General features: G+C 40.3%; 1 protein-coding gene across 2 annotated transcripts in view; it reads left to right on the forward strand.

Moving 5' to 3' along the window:
* Positions 1-14222, forward strand: part of RASA3 (RAS p21 protein activator 3) — a 131365-nt gene that overhangs the window by 99351 nt on the left and 17792 nt on the right. For both annotated transcript variants that reach the window (XM_082277551.1, XM_082277552.1), the window contains exons 7-13: positions 742-814; positions 5137-5216; positions 9177-9281; positions 9778-9934; positions 10743-10891; positions 12800-12914; positions 13783-13857. In XM_082277551.1, the coding sequence (XP_082133677.1) occupies positions 742-814; positions 5137-5216; positions 9177-9281; positions 9778-9934; positions 10743-10891; positions 12800-12914; positions 13783-13857 (754 nt within the window). The remainder of the gene's footprint in view (positions 1-741; positions 815-5136; positions 5217-9176; positions 9282-9777; positions 9935-10742; positions 10892-12799; positions 12915-13782; positions 13858-14222) is intronic.

Genomic DNA, 14222 nt, shown 5'->3' on the forward strand with positions numbered 1-14222 from the left:
CTCAAAGGCAGGCACAGACGGATGGCACAGCCCGTAGGAGATGAATGGGCACTGCTGAACTTGGTCAGGCCTGGTGGGTGGTTGGGAGGAGGTCTGCCACGTCTCACACCTACAGAACAGTAGAAATAGAGATTTCTGCTCAGCACTGCTCATAATAATTCACCACTATATTAGCTAAGTGCTGCTGGTGCTGCAGGAAGGGATGGTAAGACAGCAGAAAAACATTCTTACTGAAGAAAGCATTATGGATTTTTTGATTGTCACTGAAAAGCAGTGATTGATTTTTCAGAGCAGAATTATAAAATACGAATCACAGAAATAGCTATGCTAGTCTTTGTCTCCTGTGCTTTTAGAGTATGAGGAATTTTTGAGTCATGTCAAGACTGAGACCATCCTCCAAATGTTGCTGCTCAGAGCCCCATTCTTGCCAGTTGCTTTGTACAGATAAAAGATTCTGCTATGTCAAGCAAGTGATAGAATAAGGGTTCAAGGAGTTGTGTTTAAAATGGGATAACAAAATGTGATTGCTGCCACTTTAGAGAAACAGGAATGCATTGAATCTCTCTCTTAAATGTGTGCAAGTGTCTGTGCTTTGCTGTGCTGGAGCCACATGGCATTCCAGTTTTATCAGATAGATCAAGTGGATGGCTATTTCTTCCTCAGTGGCTCTGTTCTAGGATCACACTTCTACTAATGTTGTTTCTCAACCTTTTTTTTGTTTATTTTGTTTCCTTAATTCAGATCAGAAGCCAAAAAGACTAAAGTTAAAAAGAAGACCAACAATCCACATTTTGATGAAGTGTTTTATTTTGAGGTTGGTATTTCAAAGGAATGGGTGATAAGCTGAAATACTATACTGTGGATAGTTGGCACGACATCCTGCTCCGTGTTGTGCCAGCTGTCATCTTTGAAGACTGTTTCAAAGCATGGTGCAGGGGAAAGAAGTACACGGGCTCAGACTGGCTGGCCGTCTGCTGAAGGAGCAGTATCCAGCTTCACCTCAGGTGCTCTGTAGGAAAAGCTTCAAGTTGGGCACTTGTGAGCAACAGGCTTTGCACTTAACCACATCTTGCTCCACTAGAGTTTTGAAAAAAGGACATTTAAAAATGAGTTAAAAAAACCCGAACAAACCACACACACAGAGAAATGATATTTTTTTCTTAGTCTGTGTTTTTATAGCTGCTCCACCCTGTCTTTCCCAGTCAATGGGAGGAAGGCTATCTCCTTAGAAATACTGAAAACTGCAGAGGAAAAATACACTTAAACTGGTTGTTCTGGCTGTCTACCAGTCTGCTGCAATACCAGTGCCTTTTCTCCAAGTGGGTGAAACCTCTACAGCTTTATTTAATACAAAGTGCTTTCAACAAGTCCACTTAAGATAAAGTATAACTTCTATGAAAGTACTCATTTTGGTTCTCTCTGGCAAGAGTAGCTCTAATTGTGGTGTGGTCTATACATATATGTGCATGTGTTTATAATTTAGATCTCTCTTGAAACTTTTCATTCTGTCTTCTAAAGTATGTGTATCATTCTCTTTTTCTCTTGGATATCATAGTCCTGGTCTATGCTTGACTGTTCTATTTCAGTAGACACCTCAAGAAAGTATCTGGAATAACACAGCTGATGGAAGAAAAAGCCAGAGTAGCACAGTGCTGTTGGCATAGATTGAAAAGCCCTTTCTGCTCATATGGCTTGCATCATTCAGGTCACATTTGCATTATAAATTGTTGCTGGCATAGGGATGGCACCTAGGGATGTGGTTTCTTGAACCAGTTCTGGGACACAGCCAGATCAGGAAGGAGAGCCGGGCACAGAGGAACCATACAAGTGCTGTTGCACTGCTCAGATCTGAAGTGCACATGTAATTCCTGATTGCTGTCTTCCTGCTCCCTCTACAAATCGCCATCTTTGCCTAGAAGCTAGTAGTTGTACTGACTAATCTAAAGTCTGTCATACCAGCAGAAACATGCTCTTGTTGATGTAATGTGTTTGGATATGAGAAACAGATTTAGCAAGTTGCTTATTGGTAGCAGCACTTTCTGTAGTGCCTGAAGGGCTGGAAGCCATGAGGGTAGGCTAGGATAGCTATCTAAGGTAATCTTTGCTCTGCCAACCCAGCATGTCTCATCCTAGGATGTAACTGCCCTGCTAGCAGGGAGCTTTTGTGCCTGCTTCCTGGCTCCATGAGACTGTATGGAGTTGCTGCATGGGCACAGTTGGAGGGGCAGAGATCTCATGAGACCGAGTGCTGAAACTGCACTGAGGTGTCTGTGTGTTTACCCAGGATTTCAGTCCATCACCTGGCCCAGAACTGTGGTCTTTGGCAGTGTGATACAAGAGTGATGCTTTATGTAAGTAAAACTAAAATGGGCTTCCTTATTCTTAACATAGGCAGTTCTGGAGGAGCCTGTCAGCGAGAACTTTTTAATGAGAATGTAATGCAGGAATTCAGACTGTAAGCCACAAAAACTTCACCTGATTACTCAGCCTTCTGTATGCTGAAGAAACAGCGAATGTTTGGTATTTAAACACTGAACTTGGCAGGTGGTACCGTACTGGGAGAAGAAGGAGAGAAACAAAGCATCTTCCAGCTGGAGTTGGGAGGGAGGAGGCTGGGGGCTTGCTCAGCTTGCCTTTATACTGAGAGCTGGGTTGTGTGCAAGTACCAGCAAAAGCAAAACCTGAACTCAAGCCCATGCCCCAGTTGTTCTGCTAACTCAGAGCAAAATGAATTCTAAGAGGCTAAGAGCAGAGCTTGGGAAGTGACTGAATCAGCCAGAACTCTGAAATATAAACATACCCTTAGTGCAGACAGAGCCATCATAGATTTATGTCATTTTGAGAGTAGTTAGTACATATCAGGCTAAACGTCTTCAAGGAACAAGGTTCAGTAGAACTGCTATGACTGACTGGGAAATACATTCACTAATGAGACGTGGGCAGACCTGTGGCTGGTGCATGCAAACTAAGTGCTCCGATTCCTGTGGAGCTGAGAGATTCATGCTGTTGACAGTGGTGTCACTTTCTGCTTCTAAACAGCTTCATCAGCTTCCCTGTAGCCTGCAGCACTGTGATTGTCCAAGCCTCCAAGGAAGAAGCTTATCTGTAAAAGACAGTGAATGGGTGCTTTTCTTTCTACTACCAAAAAGTCACACAGATTTAATTTTCTAAATGAAAAATAGGTTATTGTTGGTTTGGGAAATAGAACGCTTATTTAAGGGGTGCTGTGAATGAAACTTGCACCTGATAGGAGCAATTTTCACCACTGTTTCAGCTGCAGAGTAGTGTGGAGCTGTGTGTGCAGCTACAGGAAAATGGTCCTCTTACAGGAACTCAAGAGGGAAGTGCTGGGGACCCGTTTGTAAACTTGTGTGTGCTGAAAAAAGAACCTGAGCAGCTGATAAATGGCTTGCCAGCTTTGTCAGATGAAAGGGACCAACACAGCAGAGTTCTGCCCCCTTTTTTGTACAATGTTATGGGTCAGCTAGTTTAGCACCGTGGACTGGGAATTTCCTCATCTCCACTTCCATACCACCATCTCTTTAGGAATACCACTCTCGAGCTGTATTGATGTGCACACTAAGTAGTCATATGGGTAAACAGAGAGATGTCATACATGCAGATCCAGCAAAACTTCTTAGAAAGTGTTTACTTAGAAGGGACATGCCATAAGTCACACCTATGCTGCAGCTTTTTGGAACAACTCCTGGGTTACAGATAGTAAGAGACTTAAAAGTTTGCTTCCTTATTAAAAATTACACCATTAGCTTCACAGTGGTAGTAGAAACTGTCATTTACAGGCCTGTAGGATACTTTGCAGAAACAGCAAAGTATTTGCAAGGCTAGGGTGAGGAATTTGTGTTTGACTGCTGAAGTTGTAGACTGTATTTAAATCCACAGTGCTGTTGGGCTTACCAGGTGCATTTGACTCCATTAGTCTGGAGCATTTGGTCTCCAGTGCTGCTAGTAGTACATTTTAGTGTTTGTGTATCATTTTGAAAATGTTGCCTGCCTCACACGTACACATGTACAAAAGACACTGAGTGTCCTGTGCCAAAGATTGTTTTCTGGTTCTTCTCCACTTAGGCAACTGTATCATTGCCTCCCTTATTTGCCATTTGTATCTCATGTACAGTACAAAACCAAACAGTCAAGTTTACAATAAATGCCAATTTTTGTGGGTGAGAAGCCACAAGCATATTCAAGCCTACAATAAAGTTCAGCTTCTTTATGCAGGAACCCAGAGCTGAACCCAAACATCATCATACACCCCTGCATTTGATCAGTTCCTGCTGTGGTTTCAGCTGGGTGGGGTAACCTTTTTCTTAAGTTTCTGACACACTATACAAAAATACAACATCGAAGTATTTTTACAGTCATGGTAGAAAACAAATTTTAAGAAACGTTTGTACTAAAACTTTTTATGCTAATGCTCTGTACTTCTTTCCTTTTTTCTTTGCCTGTGCTTTCCTGTTAATCAGTCTTGCAAATATGGTTGGTGAACTGTGTAGCTGCTTCTATATTCTGATATGCATAACACAGGCTAGGGTCTCTTGGATGCTTGGTCTGCTTGGTATTTGTTGTATGGGCAGGTTGAACTGACTTCCAGGATATCAGGACAGGAAGAACTTCCCAGTTTTAATTGGGTACACTGCAAAATGTTTTTAAGGGTGGTTGTGGTTCCTTCCCTGCCATCTGCAGAGTGCCTCAGGGTGTGTGTTGTACAGCTGTATTTAAATCCCAAATATTAATTACCCTTTTATTTCCCTAGATGGATAATGAAAGTGGTGCTCCTTTCACTGGTATTTTTCTATTGTCAATGTAAACTTAAAGTGCTGTAGTAATATTAAAGATGGTCTTTCTCTGTAAAAAAAACTACAGAGTAGTCCAAGAGTATCTGCTTACTCTTGGATGTGATTGTGTAACCACCACTTTATAGTCAGTAATCTGTTTAGTCAACATGTTTACTTGCTTGTATGAATGTTTTCAGTATCAGGACTGAAGTCACTGCTGGTAGTAAAATACTGTGCTTTTCCAAAGCTTTCTAAAAGTTACATCCGAATGTTTTTGTATCAGATAAAGCTGTTAAAGTTTCCTCCTTGTCATGATTTAGCTCACTACACTCCTTTTTATTAGGTTACAAGACCCAGTAGCTACAACAAGAAATCCCATTTTGACATTGAAGATGTAGATGAAGTGGACAAAATGGAGATTAGGTAATATAAAATACATTATTAGTTAAAAATTGTCTTCCAAAGTTGTGTAACTTTGTAGTAGACTGTTTGCAAAGTGGCAAGCATAGTTTTTCTGTTGATGCATCAAGATGAGTTTTTGTCACTGTATCTGTATGTTTATTTACCTCCACTGTCCTGTAGATTGTATCTTGAATATGTATGTTGGTTCTGATGCAGGAGAGATCCTTACTATTTTCCTTTGTTTGTCATGTACACTGTGTGTATACTAATATGAAGTTGTCATTAAGCACAGCTTTTTATATCTGGGCTCCCCTTTCCTCCCTCTCTCAGTTGCCCAGGACAGCCCAGAGGCTCTGTGATGCTCTCAGTTAAAGAGTATATTTTCTTTTATCACCTAATTTTAGCAACTTATGTAAAGTCCCTCTTCCCTGAAAGGAAATTCTTGAACTCAGAGTTTTTCTGGGGCACAGACAGTTTCTCTTCTCTTTTGCCTTCCCAGCTTTAACCCTTTATTGCAAGATTTGGTATGGTAAAAGTGAAATCAGTTGCACAGGAAAAAGCAATTCTGATTTCAAAACCAAAACAATCCTGCCCCACCCTGTGCCACCCTCTTAGTACTATTTTAAAGCTGAGGCCAGTCAACAGTGTCTGTGGGGAGAGGTGAGTATAAAGAGAGGTGAGAAAACAATAGGAGGTGCAAAACTGGAAAGTGTCACATGCATCTTACCATCACGTACTATTGAAACTTGGAGACTGGGCCATCTGGTGATCTGTATTCACAGTAAATGAAAACTGCTATATCTGCATTAGGTGGTGAGAAATTCCCCTCTCCTTTATGTTAGTATTTGGAGGAAGAATAGTAGCACTGCCTCCCTCCCCATGCATTCTCACCAGAGAAGGTTCCACAGTTCTTCAGAAGCGCAACTGGCTATAAGGAAAGGAGGGGAGATCAGAAAGGGGGAACAATACTTAATCCCAGCAAGCAAAACACATCTGTCTTCATGAATGGATTGAGGGCTGTTCTGATTTGACAGTCAGCTGCTGGTTCGTGTAGCCTCTCAATGTAGTATCACAGCACTACAGGAGCATTAATAGATTTGTGTTTGCCATGACTCTGTGAGGCAGGAAAAGGAAACTATTCATATGTGAGAGAGGCAAGAGCTGAGCTCTTTCAGAGAACATTTGCGTCAGGCTGTGCAAAGGTAGCACAACCACAGCTAGCTCATGGGAGTAAAAGCAAAGGCCCAGGTGCAGCGCTGAGCTGCTGTGGTGGTGTCAGTGTTGCAGCACAGCAGCTGACCTAGGCCTAGCACTAGACTATATTTCTGCAAAGCTTTGCATCGTGTAGGCAGATATGAAGTACCATGCCCCATATTCCATGGGATGTGTGTGATGAAAAGGGCATCTACACCATGTCTCAGAAGTTCCAGTCTAGTCTTTGTAACCATGGTGCTCAGCCATGCACTGATTTTAAATGGAAGCCAGGATTCTCTGAAGGATTTTTTGATAGTTTTGAGGGAGACGCTAGACATTGGTGTACAGTGCTTACATACTGCTTAATATTCCAATGATTCTTATTTTGTACTACTGCGCTAAATGAAATTATACAGTTGTTTTACTTGCTAAATATATAGTCTGAACAAATGACTCATCTGCAACAATAATGTATGTGGAGCTGAGCTTCAGAAAAGTGTGTCATTCCTGAAAACCAGTATATCACAGTCTGGTACACTGTGATATACTGGAATAGTTTGAGAGCAGGCTTGCAAAATAGTTGGGAAAAGATTAAGTGCCTAAATAACAGGCAAAAGCAGATAAAGTGTTAGTCTTGGTTGGGCAAATTCTCCTTAGAGCTTTTGTCCCCTGTGGGACAGTGTGTTTTTGTTTCCATCTTGGGTTCCCCTTCCACCCCCACTCACTTCCTCCACTCTGTTTAGTGAGAGTTAGATTTCCCCCATGCCCTCTGGACAGATCATACAGTTTATGGGTTTGGGGATTTGTTTTCTTTTTCTCTCCTGAGAAACATACAATTCCACAGAGTAAAGAGGAGACTTAGTCTCTCATGATTTCTCTCTAAAGCTATGAAAAGTTTTCTCTTTTTGAGTGGGTGTAGGAAGTTGTAGGCAGGGCATATCAACACTTGGGGGACCAGATGTTCTGGTGAATTCATTGTTTCTCCTCCCCCTCTCTCCTGTTTGTTTCTTTCTGTGACTACAATCTGACCAGTTTCAGAATAACACTTGTCATAATTTTGCCTTTTAAAAATCTTGGGAAACAGTGATCTTTTAGACTCTGAGGTCTGTGTATGAACATTTTTAATATACTCTGTTTATTCTTTGTACTCCAAGAGCACAAACCAGTAACCTCAGAATTTGTATGCCTGCTTTGCTTACTGTGTAGAGTGAGATCTACTTAGTTAGTTCCTCTTGTACAGATCCCTTGCACTGATTGTTTTTCTGTAAGCACTGTAACTGCTTTAGCTGTCTGTGTTTGAAAGTGTTATTGCTAGTTGGCATCTTGAAAGAGTTTGGATAAACTAGAAGCCAGTAGCCTGTAAATACTTGGTAAATCGTAAGTTTGATTGTATAAATAGGCTTAAAGATTCCTCTCCTCCTGAAGCTGCCTTTAGCTGTCTGAACTGATCAGCAAGATAATAACCCATCAAATATGGAGAAAGGAGAGAGAAGGTCAAATTTTCAAAGAAGATTTTTTCCTTTTGGAGAGTTCTTGCTGGGCAGAAATACTGTCCAAATTATCAGAGTCTGAAGAACTTTAGCTAGCAGGCATGCAGTGTGAGCTGATGGTGTGCCTACTGTATGACACCTGATGCAGGAGGCGCTGTTAAGAGATACAAGATTCAGAGGACTTAAAAGTAGTGTATTCTTTGCTTGCATAAGATAGGATAAACCTTTAACAGGGCTGTTGACATCTGTTCCTTGGCCAGTCTACTGTGATTTGCTTGACACCAGGAGGGTTGTGTAAATATGTCCACAACTGGTTGGCTTTGCACCTTATCCGAGTTACAGTTGCTCTTCTAAAAACTGTCATGATTTAAAACCTGTATTTATTTCCATGTAGTGTTTTTACCCCCAAAAGTTAAAGGCACATTCAAGCTGTCACTTAGCTGCAAAATAGTCAGCTGATACTGTTTTTTAATAGAAATAGCTCTGAGAGAAAACCTTAAAAAACATACAGAAACAAATACCCTGGAGTTTGAAACCCTTGCTTCAAGGTGAGTATGGTAGCATTTACCTACATGCTGGGTTGGACACCAGTACTTCTGCTCTGAATCTCAATGCAGTTGTTTTCCATCCAGATGTTGAAGAGCGTATGAAAGGGAAGAAATCTACAGATAGATACCAGAACTTTCCAAATGTGAGGGACCAAGTGCCAAAATTTGTGTAAGCTTCAGCCAATACACAGATTAGACCAAATGGTAGAACTGTCCTAAGGCTTTGAATATCTCTGCAGAACTAGTTTAGGTGCCGTAAATGTATATGCTTGACACAGGAGTCTTCCTAGGAGCTAGAAACTGGGAAAAACTGTGTAGAACTAACTCTGTAAAGCTGCCACTTAGCTGTTAGTTATCCCAAATTAGACAGACTCTGAGGATATGTAGTCCTTAAATAACTTTGTGCTTTTTCCCCTGGTGTCCATTTTACCTGTATTTTTCCATTATCTGGGATAGCCAGATAGCCCTCTGAATCTTTATCAGTATGGACAGTGGAAACAGTACAGATGAGAAAAAGTTAATCTGAATGACATTTTTCACTGATGTTTTATGGAGGTGAATTGTAAGGCTTCAGAAACCTAAGGTAAGGTTATCCGTTACTATTTGGAAACTATTGCTGTACAGTTTCAAGTCTTTCTAAGTCATAGACTTGAGGGGAAAAATCCCCAAAAAATTGGCAAAAAGGTTGGGATTTAAAAAAAAAAATTAAATTTCTTAGTAATATTTTAAATTATTTGTTTTTATTACAGGGTTGATCTTTGGAATGCCAGTAACTTGAAGTTTGGTGATGAGTTTCTAGGAGAACTGAGGCTCCCTTTGAAATTTCTCCGACAGTCTAGTTCTTACGAAGCATGGTATTTGACATTTTCTTTTGGAGAATAAGTAGAAACATATGTCTGCTCTGAAGACTTAAGAGTAATTACTGCTATGTGATAAAGTTTAAATGGATTTAATTTGTATCTTTTTTGTAAGCAAGCCAAAGTAATCTTAGCAAGTGTAAGAACAAGAAGTTTTGATAATGTGATTAGAGGTTTCAGTCTGCCTCTCTGTAGCATGTGGGAGTTCTAGTATGTTGGTTTTATACTATTTACTGCAGTCCATCAGCAGTGCTATGGTTTTAGTGTGTGGGTTTTTAATCATATCTACATAAATCTTTATGTTCAGAACTTCCCATGTTGCAGTTGGTGCAAAACAGACTGGCAAGCTTAATTAAGAAGTCTGATTCGGAGCTCTCAAGAGTTTGATGCATATATAAATACTGTGTATCTGTACAGTTCTCTGTGCTCATATATAGCCTGAGAAAATCTTGTGTTTCAGCACGAAGTTTCTGTCTTATTTTTTGCATATCAGGTATTTTCTGCAGCCCAGAGATAATGGTAACAAGTCATTGAAACCTGATGACCTCGGTTCCTTAAGGTTAAATGTGGTTTACACTGAGGACCATGTTTTTTCCTCAGACTATTACAGTCCGCTGAGAGACATCCTGCTAAAATCTGCAGATGTTGAGGTAATTAGCTTGTGTTGTTTGTTATTTACTTGCAGATCATCTTCACAGGGGTCTGAGTATTTGTCACTATCTTGCTGGCACCGTAGGTGTGTAATTACCAGAGAGGTCAGCTCTTCCTTTTCAGACCTCAGAGCCTTGTTAAGCTCTGCATATCCCTGGTGCTTGTTTTCAGTCCTTGCAGAGATCTTTATCTGTATGGTGGGTGAAGGCACACCCAGGAACACAGTGGTTTTAGCAGCAGCATATTCTCTGTGACTTCTTAATTTTACATGTGTAAATGCCAAGTAAGCTTCCGTTTGTTCAATTGTTTTCCTTTACTGGAGAGGAACGGGTTCGATTGCATAATTGAGAAAAACCCAAACTAAAGAACTAATCCTGAAACATCAGAGATTTGGACTGTGTGGGCCCTTATGTATACTTTTTACAGTTGTAATGGTGCTTTGGTTTTTTCAGTAAAAGAACTGGGTTCTGTACTCACTGTGACTTGAAATTGCAAAGGGTTAGATAGAGTTCTTTCTCTTCACTTGCTTCCCAGGCAGGTGACATTTATTGAAAGACAGCCATTAAAAATGTGGGGAATAAAAAGAGACTGGACTGTAATCGTTTTTAAATTGCTGCCCTCTTGTGACCAGAACTTACAGCCTACAAAAACTGTGATGTAACATCCACCCACGTTATATACAGACATTTGGGTAACTGGCCATTGCAACTGCTGTCTGGGGTTCTACATTAAGAAGCTAATGGGGAAAGAAAGAATGAATGATTGTTCTGGAAGGATTTCTCAAAGTTTTTATTTTCCACTGTTCAGCCTGTTTCAGCATCAGCTGCACATATTTTGGGTGAAGTTTGCAGAGAAAAACAGGAAGCGGCCATACCTCTTGTCAGGCTTTTCTTACACTATGGCCGAATTGTGCCTTTCATAAGTGCCATTGCGAATGCTGAAGTGAAGAGAACTCAGTAAGTACCAAAAACCAAGTTGCTATCGAGCATACCTAACCTGCATTGGCTAGTGCTAGAATCCTTCACTCATTTTCTAGAAATATGCAATTTCAGAAGAAAATGTCAAAGTGGTTCCTGTTCTTCCTAGCTGAGTGGCAGGATTCTTTATAAATTCTTTCACTGCTCTCAAGAGCTGCTTAATTTGACCTTTAGGAGGAGTTCCCATCATTTTTTGTGAAAATGATTTGCAAGACTGTTCTAACATCTGAGAGCAGGGATTTTTACTCTTCTCAGTCTTAAGTATATTTGACAATCAAAATTCTACATTATCTTCAGCTGTTCATATGAAATAATTTCAGCTTTATCATGTGCTAATAAATCATTTAGTGCTGAGTGTTCGTTTAATTTGTTCAGAACAACAAGCAAGTTCCTTCCTAATCATGAATATTTAAGGCAAGCTGTGTGTCTAATCTTCCCAGTTAGAGGGTGAAGGATTAAGGATGGGATTGAATTTGGCATGGGATGGCAGAAGATGAAGTTGGGTTTTTTCAGTTGCTTCTTTTGAGTTCGGTGTTTGACTTACTGGTGGGCTGATAGTTCAGTAGCATAAGATCACAGTGTTCGTACCAAGCAGGTCCTAAATAACATATGTTGCCACAAGCCTTGTGCCTGTATTGTTATGCTCTTGATTAACAGTGGAAGAGGCAACTGGGAGTCAAGGGGAATGACAGATACTGACTGTAAACTTCCTTAGTGCAAAATAAAGTCTTTGTGTGGGTTGGCTCTTTTCAGAGTGTCTGAGGGATCAAGTGTGTTCTTTGCTTTAGGTAGGTGTATTTTTTCTGAGCTGCAGGTTGGCTGAAACAGCATGGTTTCTGCAGCATGAGGAGACTTGCTGATCCGTAGTCAGTCATGCTCCTGTGATAAAGCAGCAAAGATGGCGTTTGTTTTCAGGGCTTTCTGGCATTTGTAACAGTCAGTGAGCTTACTTTTTTTTGTGAAACAAAATTATGAATCCAGCAAAGTAATTTTCCTGTTACTGCTTGTAAATGAGTACAACCATAGCGAGCTGTAAAACCAGAAAAGATATCAGTGTGTATATGAGCAAGCAAATAACTTCAGTTCCAGGTTTGGTGTGCTGTCAGTAAGCACAGGTTTTAATTGTACCTGTTGTAGATGAGATCACTGATTGATTATGTACCTGTTTGCATAACGTACATTGCTAAGCAAGGGAGGTACAGGTATGTGATAGAGCAGCTGGCTGAAGCTTTACTGGTCACAGAGGCTGTATGTGTAGTATGTGATGAGTTCTGTGCAAAGAGCTTTTTTTCAGAAAAACCTGGGAGTCTGCAGGATGCCACCTTGCCACACAGTTCTCTGGGCCAAACTGGGATCTGCACTGTGTTGTCATAGAACAGTGCTCTAAGACCCTTAGAACTATGTCATTGGAGCCTGCCTTCTCTTCTTCCTCCCAGCTCACAAGTACTTACTTTGTAGGTGGGAGTAGTAGGTCATGTGCAATATCCAGTGTAGTTGTGAGACTAAAATCACTGCCTCTTTCCCTGATTCAAATTAGCACTGTTCAGTAGCATGTGAAAACAGACGTGTTTCCCACATTTGTGTTGCAGACCTCTTTGATTTGAGCCTGTGTGTTGCTGTGTATTTGGATAGTGCACTGAGCACATGATGCTAATACAAAGAAGATCTGTAGTCCCTCTGGATTTTCCAAGGCTGCTGCTTTTATGTTATACCCTGGAAGTGCACTAAATGCTGCATGACTGCATTTGATGGCAGGCTGGTGTCAAAGGGAAGTCTTGCCTGACTATTCAAACCCAGGATTCTGTCACCTTTCACTGCTGCTTTTATTTCTGTGTATTAGCAGTTCATTACAAAGAGACTAAATTGCAGTAAATTGTTCACTTCCAGAGATCCAAACACCATTTTCAGAGGGAACTCGTTAACTTCCAAGTGCATTGATGAGACAATGAAACTGGCAGGGATGCATTATCTGCAAGTTACACTAAAGCCAATTATAGATGAGGTAAGAACAGTTTAGACTGTTTATTTGGTAGAATGTCATTATAAAGGCCTTTAGGGAACAAGTACTGTTTATTACTTCTCATTTTAAGAACACTTTGTCGGAATAATGCTTAATAGCTTGTTTCTGCTTTAGGATCCTGTGTGTTAGGTTAGCCACAGCTGAGTCTCCCAATTCAGAAACAGTTGGATTGCATTAAAGGGGAGGAAAATTTCTATTATTAAAGCACATTGCTTTGTTTTATAAAAACTAGCATATATTGTTTCTGAGAAATTAGTAAATAGTATGTACAATAGAAAGCTGTTGTGAAGCTGTAAGTAATGCATTTCATCCAGTGGGTATACAGGGATACGGTTACTCTTAGATAACTGTGCATGTGATGCTTGTATTGTAACAGTGGTTTATTATCTATCCAGTCCAGAATGGTGAGTGTGGGTATTTTAGTGCAGTAATTGGGCAGTACTTTCAGACCACAGACTTCCTTTAAATGATTTGACAATTTCTTCAGCTGTTTTTGTCTTAATGTTTCATCAGAAAATGTCAAGGTTTAAAGAATATGGATATACTTTCAAAGGTGACTGTTTTGGAAGAATAGGAGTTTTCTTGAACTGCCTTGCTTGAGAGATTCTAAAGAGCAGTTCTGCATTTCAGTTGAAGGAAAGGGTAGAATGAATTAATGCTACTTTTTGGGAAAAGATAAAGATCACACATAATTTACCTTTGCTGTTAAAAGAAAAAAATACTGTTTATAAAGTTGGGGTTTTGCTTTTTACCTCTCATCTCAAAAGCTAACAGATTATGCTTTTTACAAAACTTCTTCTACTTGTAAATAAACTTGTATACCAATTGTTCACTATATTTTTTTTTCTAGATTTGCCAGGTCCATAAGCCTTGTGAAATTGATCCTGTGAAATTAAAAGATGGTGAAAACCTGGAAAATAACAGGGTATGCATTAGATTTTGAAGATAGTCTCTGTTCATGCCATCAAGTTTAACTGAGGTCCTCAGAAGTTTGATCTTGCAAATAATTTTGTCATTAGAATACACTGTAAGCTTTCTTGACACCACCCTTATAATTATTTTGCAACAGCTTTACATTATGCTATAAATGCAATACCTGTAGAAAGTTAATGATTTCTCCTGCCGCCCTGAGGACAAGGATAACTTAGCCTGTGGCTAGCCTGGAGAAGAGGAGGCTCAGGGGAGACCTTCTCTCTCTCTACAGCTAAAAGGAGGTTGTAGCAAGGTGGGGGCTGGCCTCTTCTCCCAAGTAACAAGTGACAGGACAAGAGGAAAAGACCTCAGGTTGCA

The sequence above is a fragment of the Coloeus monedula genome (genome assembly GCF_965178545.1).
Source record: "Coloeus monedula genome assembly, chromosome: 3".
Lineage (NCBI taxonomy): Eukaryota > Metazoa > Chordata > Aves > Passeriformes > Corvidae > Coloeus > Coloeus monedula.